Source organism: Gymnoscopelus microlampas (genome assembly GCF_963454915.1).
Source record: "Gymnoscopelus microlampas genome assembly, chromosome: 14".
NCBI lineage: Eukaryota > Metazoa > Chordata > Actinopteri > Myctophiformes > Myctophidae > Gymnoscopelus > Gymnoscopelus microlampas.
In genome coordinates this window covers 3955014-3977614 of record NC_139951.1, presented here as the reverse complement: position 1 = coordinate 3977614, position 22601 = coordinate 3955014, and the positions used below count along the sequence as shown (strand labels likewise).

General features: G+C 43.6%; 1 protein-coding gene across 1 annotated transcript; it reads left to right on the top strand.

The window, feature by feature from the left end:
- Nucleotides 1-610: 610 nt before the first annotated feature.
- Nucleotides 611-18254, top strand: LOC311059870 (myosin heavy chain, fast skeletal muscle-like). The gene is made up of 41 exons (XM_084077969.1): nt 611-636; nt 1202-1243; nt 1371-1589; nt 1680-1823; nt 2091-2247; nt 2341-2368; nt 2459-2567; nt 2691-2783; nt 2865-2928; nt 3105-3203; nt 3288-3391; nt 3946-4084; nt 5975-6093; nt 6700-6849; nt 6943-7113; nt 8519-8822; nt 9080-9144; nt 9294-9381; nt 9494-9611; nt 9736-9859; nt 9952-10088; nt 10438-10693; nt 11196-11438; nt 11563-11739; nt 11829-11974; nt 12094-12184; nt 12269-12658; nt 12764-12890; nt 13062-13180; nt 13280-13476; nt 13569-13752; nt 13842-14007; nt 14144-14268; nt 14455-14763; nt 14872-15075; nt 15157-15282; nt 16233-16403; nt 16487-16591; nt 16680-16775; nt 17924-18052; nt 18157-18254. The coding sequence occupies exons 3-41, from the start codon at nt 1383-1385 to the stop codon at nt 18175-18177; spliced, it is 5802 nt and encodes a 1933-aa protein (XP_083934095.1). The 5' UTR covers nt 611-636; nt 1202-1243; nt 1371-1382; the 3' UTR covers nt 18178-18254.
- Nucleotides 18255-22601: the final 4347 nt, after the last annotated feature.

Sequence of the window (22601 nt, the reverse complement as noted above, 5' to 3'; positions counted from 1 at the left end):
ATTGGCTTAGGAATGGGACATAAACTAAAAAATGATGAATTCAATGCTTCATGGGGTGTGTAATTGATAGAAAATACGTTTTTTTTGGGGTGAAATACTCCTTTAACAACTCATAAACATTTGAACTGTGACCCTGACTAAATACACATCAAAACCACCAAAACGTTTAGTGAAGTGTCCTCCTCAAAATGAGTGGAGTGGAAGTATGAAGTAGCATATAATGGAAATACACAAGTAAAATGACAACTCAAAATTATACTCAAGTACAGTATTTGAGTAATTACTTATTTACTTTCCTCACTGAATATTAACATGTTCCAAATAGTGTATCTGAAAAGACATGCTGTAATGACTAAATGAAGAAACCCAGCACCCGACCACCCTGCCAATTAAACTATTTATACCACCATTTATTGCCACTGGCATGGACATAAACCACGTAGCCAACAGTATCAAGTGAATGTTGGAAGTATAATTTTACAAGTTTATTTTTATGTGTACAACAAGAATGAAAGGACCTTGAAAGGCAACTCCTACTTTTACTTTCTGCATAGCATGCAATGAACACCTAATATAAGGCATGCTGAGATGGTTGACACGCACCCATTGCAGAGGAGTTCAGCGTTCCATTTAGTGGTGAGTGAGACTTTATCTGTCCTTCATAGTCATATAAATGTTTTAGAGATGTTAGTTATTCATAGTCAAAATAATAATAATAATAATACATCTATCATGTTAGCTATTCATTTTTAAAATGGCTCCGTACATAGTGCCACATAGCGACAGACATGATCCGAGGTTACAGACACTGAATAACGAGTGGACAGAATAATTTATGTTATATTGAACAATTTAAATGATTGATTGTGTATTATTGTATTTATAGTGATAATAATAATAATTTACATTGTGTGTGTTTTTACCAGATACTTTCTTAATCTTAACCAAGTAATTATTTGGAAGAGTACTTTTACATCTACTAGAGTTATTATTCGTTTAAAGTAACAATATTTTTTACTCGAGTAGAGTTTGGCTAGACTGCCCACCTCTGAATGTACCCTTAATTCATACAATGGAATTAAAGAAGAAAGGCATCTAGCACTGCTTCAGTACAAATTTAAAAAAATCATGATTACAAATTGTATTAAATCATCAACTAATGTTAATGTCCTCAAAATGATGTGTTTTTTTCCACTCTTAGGGGTTGCACTCAAGATTCTACTTCTACTGGTAGTGGGGGAAAGTGAGTGTTCATAATTTTTCTAATAAGCCTACAATAAGCTATAACCATAAAAAAAATAGTCCTACAATGATCTGCTCAGATCCCAAGTCAGCAAAGGCATCAACACCATCTATTTGTCTGTCTACAGAAAGCCGCCACCATGAGTACGGACGCAGAGATGGAGCAGTATGGCAAGGCCGCCATTTATCTCCGTAAGCCAGAGAGGGAGAGAATGGAGGCTCAAGCTATGCCCTTTGATGCCAAAACTGCAGCATATGTGTCTGATGCTAAGGAGCTGTACCTCAAGTGTAAAATTATAAAGAAGGACGGTGCCAACGTCACTGTGGAAACACTCTTGGATAAAGTGGTAAGTAGAGGTGTATCTAAAATCAAATAGTGGAACAGTACAACTGTAATCACAATACATTCTGGAGTTGTGCTTTTTTTTCTTTTTTAGGAAAGAACTGTAAAGGAGTCTGAAGTCACCCCTATGAACCCTCCCAAGTATGACAAAATTGAGGACATGGCCATGATGACCCACCTCAGTGAAGCCACTGTCCTGTATAACCTCAAAGAGCGTTATGCAGCATGGATGATCTATGTAAGGTTTTCTACATACTGAGAACAGTACAGTATTGCACCTGTCGATAGCAAAGAAAGAAAAATACAGTGTACAAGTTATATCATCAAGTGAAAACCATAGAAAAACGAATGCAAACAAACTCTTCTGAAGTTAACTTGCTCATTAGTTGATGCCACTTGAAACTCGTGACTGTAATATCAGCTCTAGTGATCCGTTGTCCCAGATATGTGGCATGCTCAGTGCTATGTTGTATGATGTTAATGTTCTCTCTCTTCTCCCCTTCAGACCTACTCTGGCTTGTTTTGTGCAACTGTGAACCCCTACAAGTGGCTCCCAGTGTACGACCAGGACGTTGTAAATGCCTACAGAGGCAAGAAGCGTATTGAGGCTCCACCCCACATCTTCTCTGTCTCTGACAACGCCTATCAGTTCATGCTGATGGGTACGTACTACTCAGGACAATGTAAAAACAATAATATAACTATAATGGTTTTGTGGTGTATCCATGACTGAAAGTTTGCTTTACATTTTACAGATAAAGAGAACCAGTCTGTCCTGATCACGTAAGTTTCCCATCTAGTAGGCTTTGAAAAAATAACATTGTACATCAATTCACTAACTGCATTTCTCTGAATATGTGTATTTATAACCAGTGGAGAATCCGGTGCTGGAAAGACTGTGAACACCAAGCGTGTCATCCAGTACTTTGCAACAGCTAGTTCTGGTGGAGAGAAATCGGCGGCCGATAGCGGTAAAATCAAGGTATATGTACAAGTTTTTAACTTCAACAAATACATGTTTTTGAACATAAACCATTTGTATGCAATATAGCAATTCAATTTAAAAGAATTCTGACCAAATTTTCAATTGTCTAAAACATTCTAGGGGTCACTGGAGGATCAGATTATTGCTGCCAATCCCTTGCTGGAGTCCTATGGTAATGCCAAGACTGTGAGGAATGACAACTCCTCTCGCTTTGTAAGTATAAATAATGACACTATGAGAAAACCTGCAATAATTCCACAGTGTAGATGCAACTAATTGTGCTATATCAAACAGGGTAAATTCATCAGAATCCATTTCGGCACAACGGGTAAACTGGCCAGTGCTGATATTGAGACATGTAAGTATGAAGTTCACAGATGATAAATTATACATTATACTGTACCTTCATTTGAGGATTACATTCTGAGTTATGTATAACCCAGATAGATTATTATTGTTGTTGTTGTTGTTGTTGTTGTTATTATTATTATTATTATTATTATCATTATTATGAGTTATGTGCAACCCATATAGATCTGCTGGAGAAGTCCAGAGTGACCTACCAGCTTGCTGCAGAGAGAGGTTACCACATCTTTTTCCAGATGATGACCAACCACAAACCTGAGATTATTGGTAAGTGGAATTACTGATGATGCAGCGAGCAACATAAATGAATGAATAAAAACACATTTTCACCCTTTTTTAATCCCTTTTAAGAAATGTGTCTGATCAGCTCCAACCCCTACGACTTCCCGTTGATCAGCATGGGTGTGATCACTGTGGCCAGCATTGATGACAAAGTGGAGCTGGACGCTACTGATGTCAGTGAACATTTTTGTTTCTTTCTAATACTCACTATAGTGTGAACTGCAGTCAGTTGCTCTGCAAAATGTATTTTATAAAGCAGTGGTCTCAAAGTTTTCAGGCCGTGACCCCCCAAACTAATCCTATTCGAACTGGGGACCCCCCCACCCTGACAAGCACTTGGAAATGTAGCAGTGGAGGCATTACATTTAGTTTGACTCGGTTCCACAGATAAATATTGTGCCGATCTACAGTACATGTTTTAATTTTTTTTACCTCTTTCTTAGGTAATATTCGACAATTTGGCCAATGTTTGACAATTTGAATAGTATAGTTTGTTGATTACTTTTGATGCAGTAATGGTCTTATTTGTTTTATTTCAACGTACTTATTGTATAGGTCTTAAAAGTCCTTAAATTGTCACTTTAGAAATGTGCAGATACCATGTATATACACTTATACTGTATGTTGGTTTGTTAACTGTTGAGTTGTACACAGTTCTAAATTATGTCTGCAATAATCTAATGCTTAATCTCAATCTTTTGAATACATCTCTGCTTATTGACATCAGGATGCTATTGACGTCCTGGGCTTCAACGCTGAGGAAAAACAGATGATCTACAAGTTCACCGGTGCAGTGATGCATCATGGTGTCATGAAGTTCAAACAGAAGCAGCGTGAAGAACAGGCAGAACCTGACGGCACGGAGGGTGAGCTAATCTTTATTATTATTATTATTATTACTATTATTATTATTATGTATCATTAACACGGAGGGTTAGCTGCATCTACTAGCTGTATTTACTTACATTCTAAATGGACCAAGCTAAATATATTTTCAATATATTTCCATTATTATTATTGTCTCCGCCAGGCCGAAAGGCATGGCGAGAGAGTATGTTTTGCCCCTGTCCGTCCGTCCGTGTGTGTGTGTGTCCGTCCGTCCGTGTGTTCGTCTGTGAACAGCTAATCTCCGGCACCGTTGGCTTGATCGCAGCGAAACTGTGCACACACACTCCCTGGATGCCAATTCAGAACCTCTGCCTCAAATGTTTCACATGGGCCTGTTATAGCACCACCAGGAGGCCGATTTGTGCAAAACATATTTTTTGACAGTACTCCTACAGATTTTGTCCAAGAAAGACGCAAATCGGTACACATTATCTCTATAGTCATTAAACAAAACCAAATCATATTCCATCTTGATTGGCTAAAAATGGCTTCCAAAGTTTGCAGGAGTGCTCCGTTTTGAACTAAATGCCTCAAATCATGAACACGGCATGCAATTTCCTTGAAATTGTGCACGCATATTTCCACTATGCCGGGGAAGAAATGGCACTTGAAAATGTTCAAATCAGCCTCATGGTGGCGCTATAACAGGCCGATTCGTGTTTTTACCTATAACTGCACCGATCTGTGTAAAACTTTGTAAGCGCACTCCCTAGAGGTCAAGGAAAAACCTTTGCCCTGCATTTTTCACATCCGCCTTTTATAGCGCCACCAGGAGGCCGACTTATGTAAAACACATTTTTTGCTATTAAGCCTAAATATTTTATGCAAATTTCACGCAAATCGGTACACATGATCTCTATAGTCATGTGATCAAGACGGATGTGTTTGATTTTTCATATTCCATCCTGATTGACATCTAAAGTTTGCAGTAGTGGCTTGTTTTGAACAAAATGCCGCAAATCATGAAAGCAGCATCCGATTGCGGCCAAACTTTGCACGCACAATCACACTATGTTGAGGAGCGCTATAACATTGGCCTGTTATAGCGCAGGTCTAATTTAGCAAAACACATTTTTTGAACAAAATGCCTCAAATCATGAATGCAGTGTCCGATTGCCGTGCAAGGCCTAAGAAGAAATGGCACCCTTTTCACATTGGCCTATTATAGCGCCACCAGGAGGCCACAATAACCTACCTGACCTGGCGGAGACCTGTGCTCCGAGGAGCACTTTTTCTATTTTTTTTCTATTTTACCGTTTACGGTGGCACGGTGGCGCAGTCGGTAGCGCAGTCGGTTGCGATGTCGCCTCACAGCGAGAAGGTCCTGGGTTCGATTCCCACTGTGGGCGCTGGGGGCATGTTCTCTCCTCCGCGTCATCAGTGCCCATACCCTAGGTGGGGTTGGCGAAAGGGCCTTTCTGTGTTGAGTTTGCATGTTCTCCCTGTGTCCCCTATGGTAAATAAATGTGTTCCTTCCGCGCGCTACACCCTTCCGGAGAAACTCCACACACGTCAGGTGATAAGAAGCGGCCTGCTCACTCCTCATGCATTGAAGGAAGCATGAGCTCAGTTCGGGGCTCTCCCCAAGCTGGCAGAGGGAGAGTAGCACCCAGGATTAAAGCTTAGGCAATTGGCACTGGGTAAAAGAATGGGTTACAAAAATCGTGGTATAAAAAACTATATATATATATATATATATATACTGTTTAGACTGATGATTATTTGGTTTACCTATGATCCTAGATTACTATCTCTATGCATTTGATGTATTAATTCGTGTTTACCTTGCTTACTGTATATCACACTCTGGATTAAGAGCGTCTGCTAAATGCCTAAATTGTAAATTGCAAATTGTATGAACATTTCAGAGGCTGACAAGATTTGCTACCTGTTGGGCATAAACTCAGCAGAGATGCTTAAGGCGTATTGCTACCCCAGAGTGAAAGTTGGAAACGAGTATGTCACTAAGGGACAGACTGTGCCACAGGTGAGTAAATTACATTATTGCCATGTTCTGATTTCATACGCACTTTATATTCTCAACACAGCATACCATTAGAACTCTAATATCTTTTTGAGTTGTGTCCAGACTGTCTTAAATCATCTTCTGTAAAAACACCCGGGACAGAGTCTTCTCCCTTCTGGCTCCCAAACTGTGGAACAAACTCCCCATTGCAGACTCACTCCCAATCTTCTGCCATAATCTGAAGACTCACCTCTTCAGACTCCATAGCCCGTAGAACTTGCCGTAGAACTTGCCCTAGCCTTGATGACCTTGCAGGCTTATGCAAAGGCTAAATGTAATTTCGATGGCATGTTATGTAGACAGATGCCAGGTTAATCTGTTACGACTGGCATCCAAGTGTATTGTTTGAACGTGCAGATTATAGATTGTTTTAGATTATAATGTTTAGACTGATGATAGGTTCTTGGTTTACCTATGATCCTAGATTACTAATGCAATGCATTTGATGCATTACCTCGTGTTTTCCTTGCTTACTGTAAATCACTCTGGATTAAGAGCGTCTGCTAAATGCCTAAATTGTAAATTGTGTAATTCACACCCCTACTAATAACGTTCCTATTTCCATAGGTAATGAACTCAGTTGGTGCCTTGGCCAAGTCCATCTATGAGAAGGAGTTCTTCTGGATGGTCATTAGGATCAATGAGATGCTGGACACCAAGCAGCAGAGAAACTACTACATTGGTGTGCTGGACATCGCTGGTTTTGAAATCTTTGATGTAAGCATGGACTTGTTTTAAGTGGGAGACTTATTATTTTTGTCACAATTACACAATTACAAGAAATTGGGCTAATGATATTTCCACTCACAGTTCAACACCCTGGAGCAGCTGTGCATCAACTTCACCAATGAGAAACTGCAACAGTTTTTCAACCACACCATGTTTGTTCTGGAGCAAGAAGAGTACAAGAAGGAAGGAATTCCCTGGGATCTTATTGACTTCGGCATGGACTTGGCTGTCTGCATTGAGCTAATTGAGAAGGTATTATTATATTTTATTACACGGCTTGGTTGGATGCTTAATTCTGATTGGTCAATCACTGAATTCAACGGTGTGTTATTTCTGGATAATGACCGATGAGCTCAATAACAGACCGCTGTCTAATCAAAGGCTCAGAGCACCTGCGCTAGTTGATTTTATGTAAACAAACACACAATGTAATTTACAGCTAAACATTGATCTCAAGTGAAGAAGCGAAGAAGCGAGAAATAGAAATGCAGTAACCGATTGAAATTTGATCAACACTTCCTTGTTTTCCGAGGTGACCGTGTCCGCACGGCGTAACACTTTTGGAACACTTTCATTACCGTAAACAAGGACATACTTTGTTTTCTTGTAACTTTTGGTACATTTATTAATTTATTTATTAAAGGAATTTCCCCACAGTTTTCTCACCTTTTCTATGATGTTATGATATCCTAGGATGAGTGGTACAGTAGAAAAATGTCATAACTCCATCCCGGGTCCGTCACAGCTAAAAACGCGCGCCTATGGGCGTTGCGCTAAATCGCATATTTGAATAGTTTTTTTTGTTTGTTTTTTCTTTGGTGAGATAAGACGTTCATAGTGACAGAATACTATCCAACGTGACTGTCTTGAATGCGCCCCACCGAAATTCTCGCTAGACGTGAGAAATCTCGTTTCACTTTAAGTAGCCATTTAATTAGCGGGATGTTTTATGTTGTCTAGAGGACGGGCGGGTGGACGGACTTCACAAATGTAACATGCGGAACAGCGAGGTGCACCATTGCCCTGATCCGCACCAAACTTGGCACCAACACTGGTCATGGGTCTGCCATCAGAATAGACACAACAGGGTGTGGGTGCCACAGGCGCACCCTTAGCCTGCCCCCACCTATTGGCTGTACTTTAAACAGCATAAACTCCACTTCCCAGCTTGCTAAACGCCCCAAACTTGGTAGGTGCTCTTAGACGGTCCAATACAGACAGGCTGTAATTACTTAATCCCTGCCCCCTCAGTGTTCCTATTGGCTGGGCTTTAAACAACAATTATTATTATTATACTATTATATATTATCATGGACTTGACTGTCTGCATTGAGCTGATTGAGAAGGTATACAATCATTATTATACTATTATATGTTATCATGGACTTGGCTGTCTGCATTGAGCTGATTGAGAAGGTATACAATTAGTATTATACTATTATATATTATCATGGACTTGGCTGTCTGCATTGAGCTGATTGAGAAGTTATACAATTATTATTATATTATTATATATTATCATGGACTTGGCTGTCTGCATTAAGCTCATTGAGATGGTATACAATTATGTTGTGCTTTAATGGACATGATGTTAATATAGTTTTTGTCATTGGCACTTCGTTTGTGGTGATTTGTCTCTTTTGTCTCCTTTACAAAGCCCTTGGGCATCTTCTCCATCCTTGAAGAGCAGTGCATGTTCCCAAAGTCTTCTGACAAAACCTTCGCCGAAAAGTTGCTTGACCAGCATCTTGGGAAGAACAAGGCCTTTGAGAAGCCCAAGCCGGCCAAAGGCAAGGGTGAGGCTCACTTCTCCCTGGTCCACTACGCTGGAACTGTGGACTACAGCATCACAGGCTGGCTTGAGAAGAACAAGGACCCCCTGAACGACTCAGTCATTCAGCTGTACCAAAAGTCTTCAGTTAAACTGCTGGCTGTGTTCTATCCTCCTCCTGAGCCTGAAGGTATGTTTATTAATATAATAATATGATATAATGTGTTCTATCCTCCTTCTGATTCTGAAGGTATGTGTATTAATGTAATAATATAATGTGTTCTATCCCCCAACTGAGCCTAATACTAGAAACACTCCGAATTTTACAAGAAGGGAGGAATTTTCATTCTGGATATCAAAAAATATATGTCTGTTGACTTTAACAAATGAAGAAAAGGAGGGATGCGGGAGAAACTGTCCACTCATGATTCTAACCCATATAAACAGATAACACAAAGAAGGGCGGCAAGAAGAAGGGTGGTTCCATGCAGACTGTGTCTAGTGCTTTCAGGGTAAGAATATTTATTCATTATTATCAACATTATATTCCTGTAAAAATTAGGCATGATGAAAAGACATGCCTATTTTTTACAGGAATATAATGTTGGGGGGGAAAGTACAATATGGTCGTACTTTTTACTAAAAATAATTGTCTCAATAGGCGAACTTGGGGATGCTGATGACCAATCTGAGGAGCACTCATCCTCACTTTGTGCGTTGCCTGATTCCCAACGAGTCCAAGACTCCAGGTAAACACTGAAAATAAACATTTAAACGATTGTGAGGTGGCCATCGTTGAATGCAACTTTGGCCAGTGTGTAACTATTTTGTCCTAATAATAATGAAGCAACATCTTTACAGGCCTGATGGAGAACTTCCTGGTCATCCACCAGCTGAGGTGTAACGGTGTGCTGGAGGGCATCAGGATTTGTACAAAGGGCTTCCCAAGCAGAATCCCCTATGCTGACTTCAAGCAGAGGTATTCATTCCTTTTTCCAGCAACTTTTAGTTCCACACCTATTAAAACAAAATGACCCACTTTTACAAATCAGGTACAAAGTACTGAATGTCAGCGCAAAATGACCTTGAACTTTAAAAAACAGGTACAAAGTACTGAATGCCAGCGCATGTCCCGATGGCGCGTTCATGGACAACAAGAAAGCCTCTGAGAAGCTTCTTGGGTCCATTGACGTACCTCATGATGAGTACAAGTTTGGACACACCAAGGTAAACACACTGTGAACCTGGTTTAACATTATCCAGGACTTAAAGTAGATTTTAAGGTTGTTTAGTTACAGTGTTGGTAACATTGTGTTCAGGTGTTCTTCAAAGCTGGTCTGCTGGGTGTCCTGGAGGAGATGCGAGATGAAAAGCTGTTTGCTCTGGTCACAATGACTCAGGCTCTCGGACGAGCTTACGTCATGAGGAAGGAGTTTGTCAAGATGATGGTTAGGAGGTAATATGAAAACATCAATTCAATATTAAGTAAAATTTGTAAGTAAACGTTGTCATTGCTGTTCAATAAAATACATGTAGAGTGTAAAATCACTATAATAAAATAGTAAAAATCGCCGAGCAAGCTTTTGATGACGGTGGCATGGACAAAAACTCCCCTTTAAACAGGAGGAGAAACCTTGAGCAGAAACAGGCTCTAGGATGCCATCTGCATTTACCTTCCTGGGGGTTAATAACAATAATACCAACAGCAATAATAACGACAACAATAGTAACAACTATGACACAATAATAGCAGCTATATTAACAGCCTGCAGTTGTATTACTGACACTGAAACTGTTTTCCACAGAGAGGCCATTTACACCATCCAGTTCAACGTGCGCTCATTCTGCAATGTGAAAAACTGGCCATGGATGGGGCTGTACTTCAAGATCAAGCCTCTCCTGCAGAGCGCTGAGACTGAGAAGGAGCTGCAGAACATGAAGGAGAACTATGAGAAGATGAAGACTGACCTGGCTGCTGCCCTGGCCACGAAGAAGACACTGGAAGAGAAACTGGTGGCTGTGGTGCAGGAGAAGAATAACCTTGCACAGTCAGCGGCATCAGTAAGTAGCTACAGTTGTACAGGAAATGTTGATAATATTTCATATTGTTCATCATCCTATCTTAAATCTTTTATCTAATGTAAAATGTAGATATAGACCATGGCAGAGAATACCGGGTGGTCGAATGGCAGTTGGCATCATTGTATAGCTACATGGGTACCAGCACAAAGGCCTGACCCAATTTGTCGTTCTTCTGTGGTGGAGGTTGAATCTGCATATGCCACTGCTCCTCACCCAGGCACTACTATAGTATATCATTTTGGAGGAGGTTGATAGCCTATAGCTTCTTCCTTGTCCTCACCTCCGCTACCGCCTCCGTACCGTCCAGGCTCTGACAATGATAGAGCCTGCCTTCTTCATCAGCTTGTTCAGTCAGTTAATCTCCCCTGTGTTAATTTAGCCCCCCCCCAGGAAGAAGCAGCTTCAAAACAAATCTCATATAACTCACCCAGAACAAATGCTGCAACAATTTCCCTCACTTATCTTTTTCATTGACAACCAGGGAGATGAAGCATTGAATGATGCTGAGGAGAGATGTGAGGGTCTTATTAAAAGTAAGATCCAGTTGGAGGCAAAGGTCAAAGAGACGACTGAGAGACTGGAGGACGAGGAGGAGATCAATGCTGAACTGACTGCCAAGAAGAGGAAGCTTGAAGATGAATGCTCTGAGCTCAAGAAGGACATTGATGACCTGGAGCTCACCCTGGCCAAAGTGGAGAAGGAGAAACACGCCACTGAAAACAAGGTTCAACATTATACATAGCCGTCTTATCAAGTTATAGAACAATAAAGATCCATTCATGATTATACACTCAAGCCGTCTTATCAAGTTATAGAACAATAATGAACCATTCATTCATGTTATTCAGGTGAAGAACCTGACTGAGGAGATGGCCTCTCAGGATGAAGGTCTTGCTAAGCTGACCAAGGAAAAGAAGGCCCTCCAAGAGGCACATCAGCAGACTCTTGATGACCTGCAGGCAGAGGAAGACAAAGTCAACACTCTGACCAAGGCCAAGACCAAGCTGGAGCAGCAAGTTGACGATGTGAGTTCATCAAGTCAATTGGATGTTTTGAAAGTATACGGTATGTCTATTATTGTACTGAATACTAAGACAAATATATTGTTGTGCAGTTGGAGGGTTCTCTGGAGCAAGAGAAGAAGCTCCGCATGGACCTTGAGAGAGCCAAGAGAAAGCTTGAGGGTGATCTGAAACTGGCCCAGGAATCCATCATGGATCTGGAGAATGAGAAGCAGCAGTCTGATGAGAAGATTAAGAAGTAATGTGGACCACAATATGAATAATTGATATTGTTATTTTTATTCATATTATGTATTATTAATATTAAATGCCATGGATAAAAACTACCACTAAAATATGATTTACTGTATTCCACAGGAAGGACTTTGAAGTAAGCCAGCTTCTGAGTAAGATTGAGGATGAGCAATCTTTGGGAGCCCAGCTGCAGAAGAAGATCAAAGAACTCCAGGTATTTATTTTATTCATCTTCTTTAAAATCATTGATAATAAGTAAGTGTAAATTAGGATTTTAATATGTTCATTCATTTGAAAGGCTCGTATTGAAGAACTGGAGGAGGAGATCGAGGCAGAGCGTGCCGCTCGTGCCAAGGTTGAGAAGCAGAGAGCTGACCTCTCCAGGGAACTTGAGGAGATCAGCGAGAGGCTGGAGGAGGCCGGTGGAGCCACCGCTAGTCAGATTGAGATGAATAAGAAGCGTGAGGCTGAGTTCCAGAAGCTGCGTCGTGACCTCGAAGAGTCCACCCTGCAGCATGAAGCCACTGCTTCTGCTCTCCGAAAGAAACAGGCGGACAGCGTTGCAGAGCTAGGCGAGCAGATCGACAACCTCCAGCGTGTCAAGCAGAAACTGGAGAAGGAGAAGAGTGAATACAAGATGGAGATCGATGACCTGTCCAGCAACATGGAAGCTGTTGCTAAGGCAAAGGTAGAAAAGAATGCTTGTGTGTAATTCTTTACAGATACAAGAATTACTAAAACAAGGGAATACATTGTAGTTCAATGATTGAATATGTCCAATGTTAATCAACAGGGAAATCTTGAGAAGATGTGCCGCACCCTTGAGGACCAACTCAGTGAAATCAAGGCCAAGAGTGATGAGAATGTTCGCCAGTTGAATGATATTGGAGCTCAGAGAGCAAGACTGCTGACGGAAAATGGTAAATGTTCATCGTTAAGTGTAGTAGCCTACATGGTTTGTCAATAGTACTTGAGCAAATTCCATAATTAGAGATAATGCTTTGATCAGCAGTCATCCCAGGACTTTAAGGAATATATATTCAACAAAGATTCTTTAAATGTTTAAAACTAATATTTCAATTTCTAACTAGGTGAGTTTGGTCGTCAACTTGAGGAGAAAGAAGGTCTCGTCTCTCAGCTCACCAGAGGCAAGCAGGCCTTCACCCAACAGATTGAGGAGTTGAAGAGACTCGTTGAAGAGGAGGTTAAGGTAAGGAACAGCTGCCTTTTTTTTTTTACAAATAGGCTTATAGTTGTCTTTTTGTAATTGTATCCAGCTGACATTACTTTGGCATTTTTCTTTTGACAGGCAAAGAATGCCCTTGCCCATGCTGTGCAATCAGCTCGCCATGACTGTGACCTTCTGAGGGAGCAGTTTGAGGAGGAGCAGGAGGCCAAGGCTGAGCTGCAGCGTGGAATGTCCAAGGCCAACGCTGAGGTGTGTCAGTGGAGGAGCAAGTATGAGACTGATGCTGTCCAACGCACTGAGGAGCTGGAGGAAGCTAAGTAAGTGATCAGTGTTTTTACAACATCAGGTACCATTCACTATACAAAATATTGCTGACAATAATATGATTCCATTCAAAACTGATCAACAGGAAGAAGCTCGCCCAGCGTCTTCAGGAAGCTGAGGAGCAAATTGAGGCTGTGAATTCCAAGTGCGCCTCTCTGGAGAAAACCAAACAGAGACTCCAGGGTGAAGTGGAAGACCTCATGATTGATGTGGAGAGGGCCAATGGTTTGGCTGCCAACCTTGACAAGAAACAGAGAAACTTTGATAAGGTGCTTTGACATACATTATTTTAGAACAAAATCATTCTCGCCTTCTTAAACTGGGGTAAATGACACATTTCATTATAAATGCTGTGCAGGTCTTGGCAGATTGGAAGCAGAAATATGAAGAGGGCCAGGCCGAGCTGGAGGGAGCTCAGAAAGAGGCTCGTTCTCTCAGCACTGAGATGTTTAAAATGAAGAATTCCTATGAGGAGTCTCTGGACCACCTGGAGACCATGAAGCGTGAGAACAAGAACCTGCAACGTGAGTTTTATTTTAGTTATTTTAATAACATCATAAATATTCAAGATCAGGCTACAACTTTATTCAAATGAAAATACAAATGCAAATAGTTTCTGATTTGTAAAGTTCCTCATTCATTATTTTCAATCAACTGCAGAGGAGATCTCAGACCTGACTGAACAGATTGGTGAGACTGGAAAGAGCATCCATGAGCTGGAGAAATCCAAGAAACAGACAGAGACAGAGAAGTCAGAGATCCAGACAGCCCTGGAGGAAGCTGAGGTAAAACTTTTACAAATTGTCTATATCTTAGATGTCTTTAAATAAGTTTTATATTATAAAAAGAGACTGTGTCTCAACGTGTTTTTACTGGTTAAATAAAAAAAAAAAATTCAAACAGTGTAGCAGTATATGATCGATGTTACATTAAAAGGTTCTACAACCTTTTGATCCTGTATTACATTTTAGGGTACCCTGGAGCACGAGGAGTCCAAGATTCTTCGCGTCCAGCTGGAGCTCAACCAGATCAAGGGTGAGGTTGACAGGAAGCTCGCAGAGAAGGACGAAGAGATGGAGGGGATCAAGAGGAACAGCCAGAGGGTGATTGACTCCATGCAGGGCACTCTGGACTCTGAGGTCAGGAGCAGAAACGATGCCCTGAGAATCAAGAAGAAGATGGAGGGAGACCTGAACGAGATGGAGGTTCAGCTGAGCCATGCCAACCGCCAGGCTGCTGAGTCCCAGAAGCAGCTGAGGAACGTCCAGGGACAGCTTAAGGTGCAAAACATATTAGTTAGACACATATTCAAACAATGAAACTGCACTGAACAAGTCACAATCTGATGTTTCTCTCAACGTGACCACCTCAAATGTGATTTATTTAAGGATGCCCAACTGCACCTTGACGATGCTTGCAGAGGCCAAGAAGATTCGAAGGAGCAAGCTGCCATGGTGGAGCGTAGGAATGGCCTCATGGTTTCTGAGATCGAGGAGCTGAGAGTGGCTCTGGAACAGACAGAGAGAGGCCGCAAAGTGGCTGAACAAGAACTAGTGGATGCCAGTGAACGCGCTGGCCTGTTGCACTCCCAGGTAAGTCAATGGAAAAACTATCAACATATTTAACATACAAGTCATTTATACTTGCATTGCTAAACTGAATCTTTATTTTAGAACACAAGCCTGCTGGGCACCAAGAAGAAACTTGAGAGTGACCTGATCCAGGTCCAAGGCGAAGTGGATGACAGTGTTCAAGAAGCAAGGAATGCTGAGGAGAAGGCAAAGAAAGCCATCACTGATGTAAGTTAGGATGACCACCCCTTATCCAATATACCAGGACAATTAGACATCCTTATGGCATGCTTAATATAAACATACAATACAATACAGCTCGCGCATGGCATGCACATGTTGAAAACCATTGCTCTATAATAGGCTACAACAATGCGGTACAATGAAGTATATTTTATCTTGTACAAACATACAAGAGAACTAAATGCTAAACTTGTCTTATTCAAACAGCCATGATGAAGATCATAGGGAATAAACTAAGGAACATTGCTATGTTCAGTCTTTATATCAGAAATATGTGCTCAGGGAGACAAAGAACATTCTGAACCCAGCATTCTGAGGTGCTGGCTCAGGCAGATGGTTCAGATTGCTACAGTGCTAATCTCTTAAGAACAGCTTCTGCTCTGCGTTTGAATCTGTCGGTAGCCGTGTTGACAACCCGTGCACATTGGCTACAAGTGGCCGTGCCATCAGATCAGGAAGCAGGGCACGCTTTACCCAATCAAATGTAGTGGGCGGGATTTACGTGTGTGCCGTTCGTTCCCCACTGGAAACTCATTTAACAATAGCGTCCTCGAAGCAGACGAAACCACTTAAAGTTAGTAACATTTTAAATTGCTCTTTCATCATAGAAACAAGTGGGCTTATAAACAAAACGATCCATGTTCTTTGGGAGAAAAGGGGTTTGTGTTCCGTGGAGAAATATTGTTAGTGGGTATGAAACGCACCACTGGATATTTACCTGGTTTGTTTCCTTCCGGTCTTATGACACTAGTATCTGTTTATTACCTTATTATTACCAACATTTTAATGAGCTATTTTGTGAATGTATTTATTTTATTTTAGTATAATCTATGTACATTATTTGTATATTGTGATTTTCTTGTGTGTGATAAAGCAGCATAATACAATGAAGTACAATGAAGCATATTTTCTCCTGTACAAACATTACTCTCCAGGCTGCTATGATGGCAGAGGAGCTTAAGAAGGAACAGGACACTAGTTCTCACCTGGAGAGGATGAAGAAGAACCTGGAGGTCACAGTCAAGGACCTGCAGCACCGCCTGGACGAGGCGGAGAACCTGGCTATGAAGGGAGGCAAGAAGCAGCTCCAGAAACTGGAGTCTAGGGTAAGATGTAGTTTACTTCAACACAGCTTATAGTCAATAAAATAAGAAGAAATAATTTCATTGTGCATCATTCCATTGTAAAGGTGCGTGAACTGGAGGGAGAGGTTGAAGGAGCACAGAGAGGCGGAGCAGACGCTATTAAAGGTGTCCGCAAGTACGAGAGGAGAGTGAAGGAGCTGACATACCAGGTACTGTATATCATGTTCATTTAAATAACCATCTGACTAAATGAATAGATTGCATGAACATACAACTAATGTTATAAATTCACTTCAGACTGAAGAGGACAAGAAGAATCTTGGCAGGCTTCAGGATCTGGTAGACAAACTGCAGATGAAGGTGAAGGGCTACAAGAGGCAGGCTGAGGAAGCGGTAAGACAAATATACATCTTTAGTTGTGGTCACCATGGGCATAGTGTTGTTGTCATAGTTTAACCAATAATTAAAGGTATAATAGGAATCAGTTATATAATGTCAATATGACCAACAGCAGAGCATTTTTCAGTGTCAATCTTGCTGCTTTCCACAAGCGGCACATGGAATCTCTAGCTTAACATGCTTCTGCAGTATGGCATGCACACAGCGGAACTGCAATGCACACTGCACACATGGGCGTGTAAGCTCTGACCTAAATGAAGGTAAATGGTAAATGTAAATGAAATCCACGATCATAACACCAGAGGCGAGGCAGCGGATCATGTTCAACGTATCATGTTCAACCCAGATTTGTCTCAACAAAGGGAATGAACTCGTTCTCATGCTATTCAACAAACATGTGGAATGCCCTACCAAAAGGTGTAAAGGAGTATAAAAACCCTACTCACTTTCAAAACTGGCCTAAAGATACACCTTCAGGAGGCTGCAATTCGAAAATGGCCCCTGTCAAACTTAACATACCCCCCCCCCCCCCCAGAACTTCACTTGTACATATTTTTTACTTTACATACCAGTAACCTGTAAGCTGATTGTATGACGATCTGTAGTGTGAATATCTGTCTGTCTCTTATATGTCATCATGATTTGTGAGCGTGGGGGTCTAATTTTAAACAAGCTTAGTGCTTTATAAGCCTTCCAGTTTAGTAGACCTTGTATTGTGAATTTGTACTTCCATGTACTGTTGTTCTCATGTCTTACTAAATAAAGGACATCGATCAATCAAACCTTATATTGTAACATGGGTGCTGAAAGGAAAAGCAAGCTGCTCCACAATGCACCAATGCTGCAGACGCAGACAGTGTGTTTCAGGCATAATGGTAAAAGTACATTTCCAAAATGGACTACAGAAAGCAATAGATTGTGTTTCCTATAAGGTGCATTTTTTGGCTCGGAAACAAGAAAACAGCTATGATTGTGCCTTTCCAATGAGAACCTGTCAAGGCTCACTCATAAACGTGCTACATGGGCCACTGTATTAGCCACAACCGCACATTACAATTTCCTGAAATTGTCTTGTTTGGACTGTAATTGTAAAATGCTCTTTTCAAATATTGAGGCTTTGAACCATCTCTATCATATTGTAGGAGGAAGCAGCCAACACTCACCTGTCCAAGTGCAGAAAGGTTCAGAATGAGCTGGAGGAGGCTGAAGAGCGTGCTGACATCGCTGAAGGCCAGGTCAACAAGATGAGAGCTAAAAGTCGTGACTCCAAGGTAATACATCTTCAATATGAAGGTTCATTATGTTTACTATCTTTAACTGAGATTCAACTAAAGACTCACGTTGAATATCTAAATTTATATTCCTATTGTTACAGGGGAAAGACGCTGCTGAATAAGATCTCCGATTCAAGTCCCTGCATAAAGTCATAAAATATGACCCATTGTATTCAATAAAGGTGCATGGCAACAAAAGTATTTTGTTATTTCTTGTATTCATTACTTTGTCTTGTCAATACTTTTTATTGTGAGGTTTGAATTATGGGTCCAACTCACATGTCCACTATACCATTTTATAAACACAAACAAATAAATATGTATATTGTGGTGGACACCATAGAGTTACTGTAAGTGGACACTAGATGGAGGTTTCTCACCTCAGAATGGATTGGTGGGGTGGTAATGGGAGGAGATTGGGAGGTGATATGAGGAAGTGTGTGTCATGATGCATTTTGTTTAAGATCAGAGACTCCATACTCCGTCTGTTCGTCTCATTCTCACTAACTTCCACAGTGGTGACCCTGACGTTTGATTTAACATTAAAATGGTCGATAACGCAGAGCGTCTATTGTCCCTCAATGGATTGGGGGATGGTAAAGCCACAGATCTGATGGAGAACATGCTGGCACTGCTCGGTGAAGGTGACGCTACGTTTATTTTTGTCCAACTTTTCCTGCGGCAACTCCCGACTCCAGTGCGCGGGTGCATTTCGCCTTTCCGACATGTCGCCTTTCCGACGTTAACGAACCCTATACCTAACCCTAACCCTAACCCTAACCGCACACGGAAGCCACTAGTCGGAGTGGCGAGATGTCGGAATGGAAGGAGAACCCCCCAGTGCGCATGGCTCTGGCCAGCTCGCCTCTAGTGCGCACCAAGGATTACCGGGGATTAGCAGAGGAGGCGGACAGAATACTGCTGGCCTCCCACCAATACGTGGTGGATGCGGTGTCTGATCGAGTGTCTGATCGCAGGGATCAGACAAAGAGGGATGATAGTGGACTATGTTATTATCATCGCCTTTTTGGCACCAAGGCAAAGCGCTGCACTGCACCATGCTTGCTGTTTTGGTAACCAGGGAAACGCAAGAGCCGGCGGTCGTTAACGGGTATGAGCGCTGGCGTCATTAATGAGCTGCTGTTTATTGAGGACACGTCTTCTGGTAGGCGCCTGCTGGTGGATTCTGGCGCACAGCGGAGCATCCTGCCTGCATCTGCCGTGGACACCTTGGGGAACGGACATGGACCACCGCTAGATGCGGCTAATGGTACTTCCATCCGTACATTTGGTACCAGGTATGTGACCATGTGTTTCCATGGACATCAGTTTGGCTGGGACTTTATTATTGCCTCTGTATCGGTGCCTATACTGGGCGCGGATTTTTTGTGTGCTCACAGACTATTAGTGGACGTTGCGAACCGTCGGCTGATTGACTCTGTGTCTTTTGACACATACCCGTGCACACTGGGGGGGCCGGGGCCTCCTGCCCTTGCCAATATGCTCGACACGGGGGATATGTACCAGCGCCTCCTCGCAAGTTTCCCTGCTTTGACGGTCCCCGCTTTCTCTGCCTCAGTCGCCAAGCATGGAGTGGAACATTACATTACGACTGTGGAGCCGCCCGTTTACGCACGAGCGCGCCGCCTGGATGCTGCTAAGCTGACCATAGCCAGGGAGGAGTTCGCCACGATAGAGCGGCTCGGCATTGTGCGCCGATCTGACAGTCCTTGGGCCTCTCCTCTGCACATGGTCCCCAAGGCGGATGGGAAGTGGCGTCCATGTGGTGATTTCCGTCGCCCCAATAACATTACCACGCATGACCGGTACCCAGTTCCACATATCCAAGATTTCTCTGTCCACCTGGCGGGGGCCACCATCTTTTCTAAGATAGATTTGGTGCGGGGCTACCACCAGGTTCCGGTCCATCCATTGGACATGCCCAAAACGGCCGTTATCACCCCGTTTGGACTGTTTGAATTCTTGAGGATGCCATTCGGCCTTAAAGGGGCAGCGCAGACATTCCAGCGTCTGATGGACTCTGTGCTGCGAGGTATGTCATTTTTGTTTGTTTACTTGGATGACATCCTCGTAGCCAGTGCATCTGCCGAGGAGCATCGGATGCATCTCCAGCAGCTATTCAAGCGGCTCAACGAGCATGGACTGATTGTGAACCCAGCTAAATGTCACTTTGGCCTGCCCGCCATCAATTTCCTGGGCCACCACGTCTCTCCCCAGGGGGCTGTTCCGCTACCCACCAAGGTGGAGGCCATCGCTGTTTTCCCCCGCCCCCTCACCGTCAAACCCCAGCAAGAGTACCTGGGCATGATTCATTTCTATAATAATTTCATAGCACACGCTGCTCACCTCATGCACCCCCTGTACGAGGCGTTGAAGGGAAAGAAGGACACCGAGGACGTGGACTGGTCCCCGGAGCGGGTCCAGGCATTCGAGGACGCTAAGGCTACTCTCACCAAAGCTGCCATGCTGGCACACCCGTCCCCTGCTTCTCCGATAGCCCTTACCACCGATGCCTCCGATTACGCAGTAGGGGCGGTGTGTGAACAGTGGGTGGCTGGCCAGGACAATGAGAGAAAATACAGCACGTTTGACAGGCAGCTGTTGGCCCTTTTCCTCGCTGTACGGCACTTCAGGTTCCTGCTGGAGGGCCGACAGTTTACCGCTTATCAGAGTTTATCAGAGTTCACGACATACATTCAACATGTGGCCGGAAAAAATAACCAGGTGCCTCTCCAGGGTGCACATCAGTCCTGTGCACCTGGGCATTGACTATGCTGCTATGGCCACTGACCAGCTCATCGATTCAGGCCTTCAGGCGTTCAGGACGGCTGTGACAGGACTGCGACTGGAGGATGTGGCGTTTCACGACAGCGGCGCCACGCTCCTCTGTGATGTTTCCACTGGCCAGCTCCGCCCCATGGTTCCGACTGACTGGCGCCACCGGGTATTTGACGCCATTCATGCCCTTTCACACCCAGGGGTAAAGGCGTCAGTTAAGCTGGTGGGGGCTAAGTTCGTCTGGCCGGGCCTTAGGAAGAACGTTAAACAGTGGGCTGCCTCCTGTGTGGCGTGCCAGCGTGCCAAGGTACAGCGTCACATTAAGGCCCCCCTGGAGCCGTTTCGCATTCCAGAGAGGCAGTTTGACCATGTCCACGTGGACCTGGTGGGGCCACTTCCCCCACCCAGGGTTTCACTCACCTCCTCACTATGGTGGACAGGACCACCAGGTGGCCAGAGGTTGTTCCCCTGTCCTCTACAACAACTGCAGAGGTGGCCCGGGCGTTAATCTCCGGCTGGGTGACCCGGTTCGGCACGCCATTGGATCTCACGTCGGACAGGGGGGGGGCCAGTTCACGTCTGAGCTGTGGAATGCTTGGGGAGAGACTTGGGGTGAAACTCCATCGTACCACAGCGTACAACCCGAAGGCCAACGGGATGTGTGAGCGTTTCCACCGCTCCATGAAGGCTGCTCTCCGTGCCACTCTCACAGACAGCAACTGGATCGACCGTCTGCCATGGGTCATGTTGGGCCTGCGTTCTGCCCCTAAAGAAGACCTGCAGTCCTCTTCTGGACTGCAGGTCTGCAGCTGAGTTGGTGTTCGGTCAACCGCTGAGGGTTCCTGGGGAGTTCCTCCCTGGTTCCTCGCGCCCCTGGTCCACAACAGCTCACCGGTCTGCTTTCCAGGATGCGGCGAGAGCTTTTGCCCAAGTTCCCACACACCACTGCCTTCCCTAGTCCTACATTCCAAAGGACCTGATGGCTGCCGGCTACGTGTTCATCCGTCACGATGCCCACCGTTCTCCACTGCAGGCTCCCTATGACGGGCCCTTCCGCGTCCTGGAGGCGGGCCCCAAGAACTTTGTGGTGGACATGGGGGGAATAACGAGCGGATTTCAGTTGATCGCCTTAAGCCTGCTCATGTGGTCCCGGACGAGCCGGTGGAGCTGGCTCAGCCCCCACGCCGGGGCCGGCCGCCCAAGGCTGCCCCTGTTCCATGACCTCCGTCCGGGGGTACCCCTGTTGTTCCACCGGCGAGGCCTCGTCGGCGGCGTAGACTTCCCCTGCCCCCATCTCTACCCCTTCCACGTTCCCTTTGACAGTGAAATACAGTCGCTATGGCCGCATGGTCAGACCTCCTAAAAGAGACTAAAGACACTGGGTTTATTGTTGCACTGAATGTCAATTCTGAGTGTTCGGGGGGGGGGCTGTGTGGTGGACACCATAGAGTTAAGTGGACACTAGATGGAGGTATCTCACCTCAGAATGGATTGGTGGGGTGGTAATGGGAGGAGATTGGGAGGTGATATGAGGAAGTGAATTACCTGTGTGTCATGATACATTTTGTTTGGAAGTAAAGATCAGAGACTCCATACTCCGTCTGTTCGTCTCATTCTCACTAACTTCCACAATATTACCTTAAAGACTGCGCTGGGTAAAACTGAATCTATTGTTTTTGGGTCCAGAATTAACCTCTGCAAGGCCAAAGTGGGTGACAATATTATCACAAGAAAAGAATAAATGACC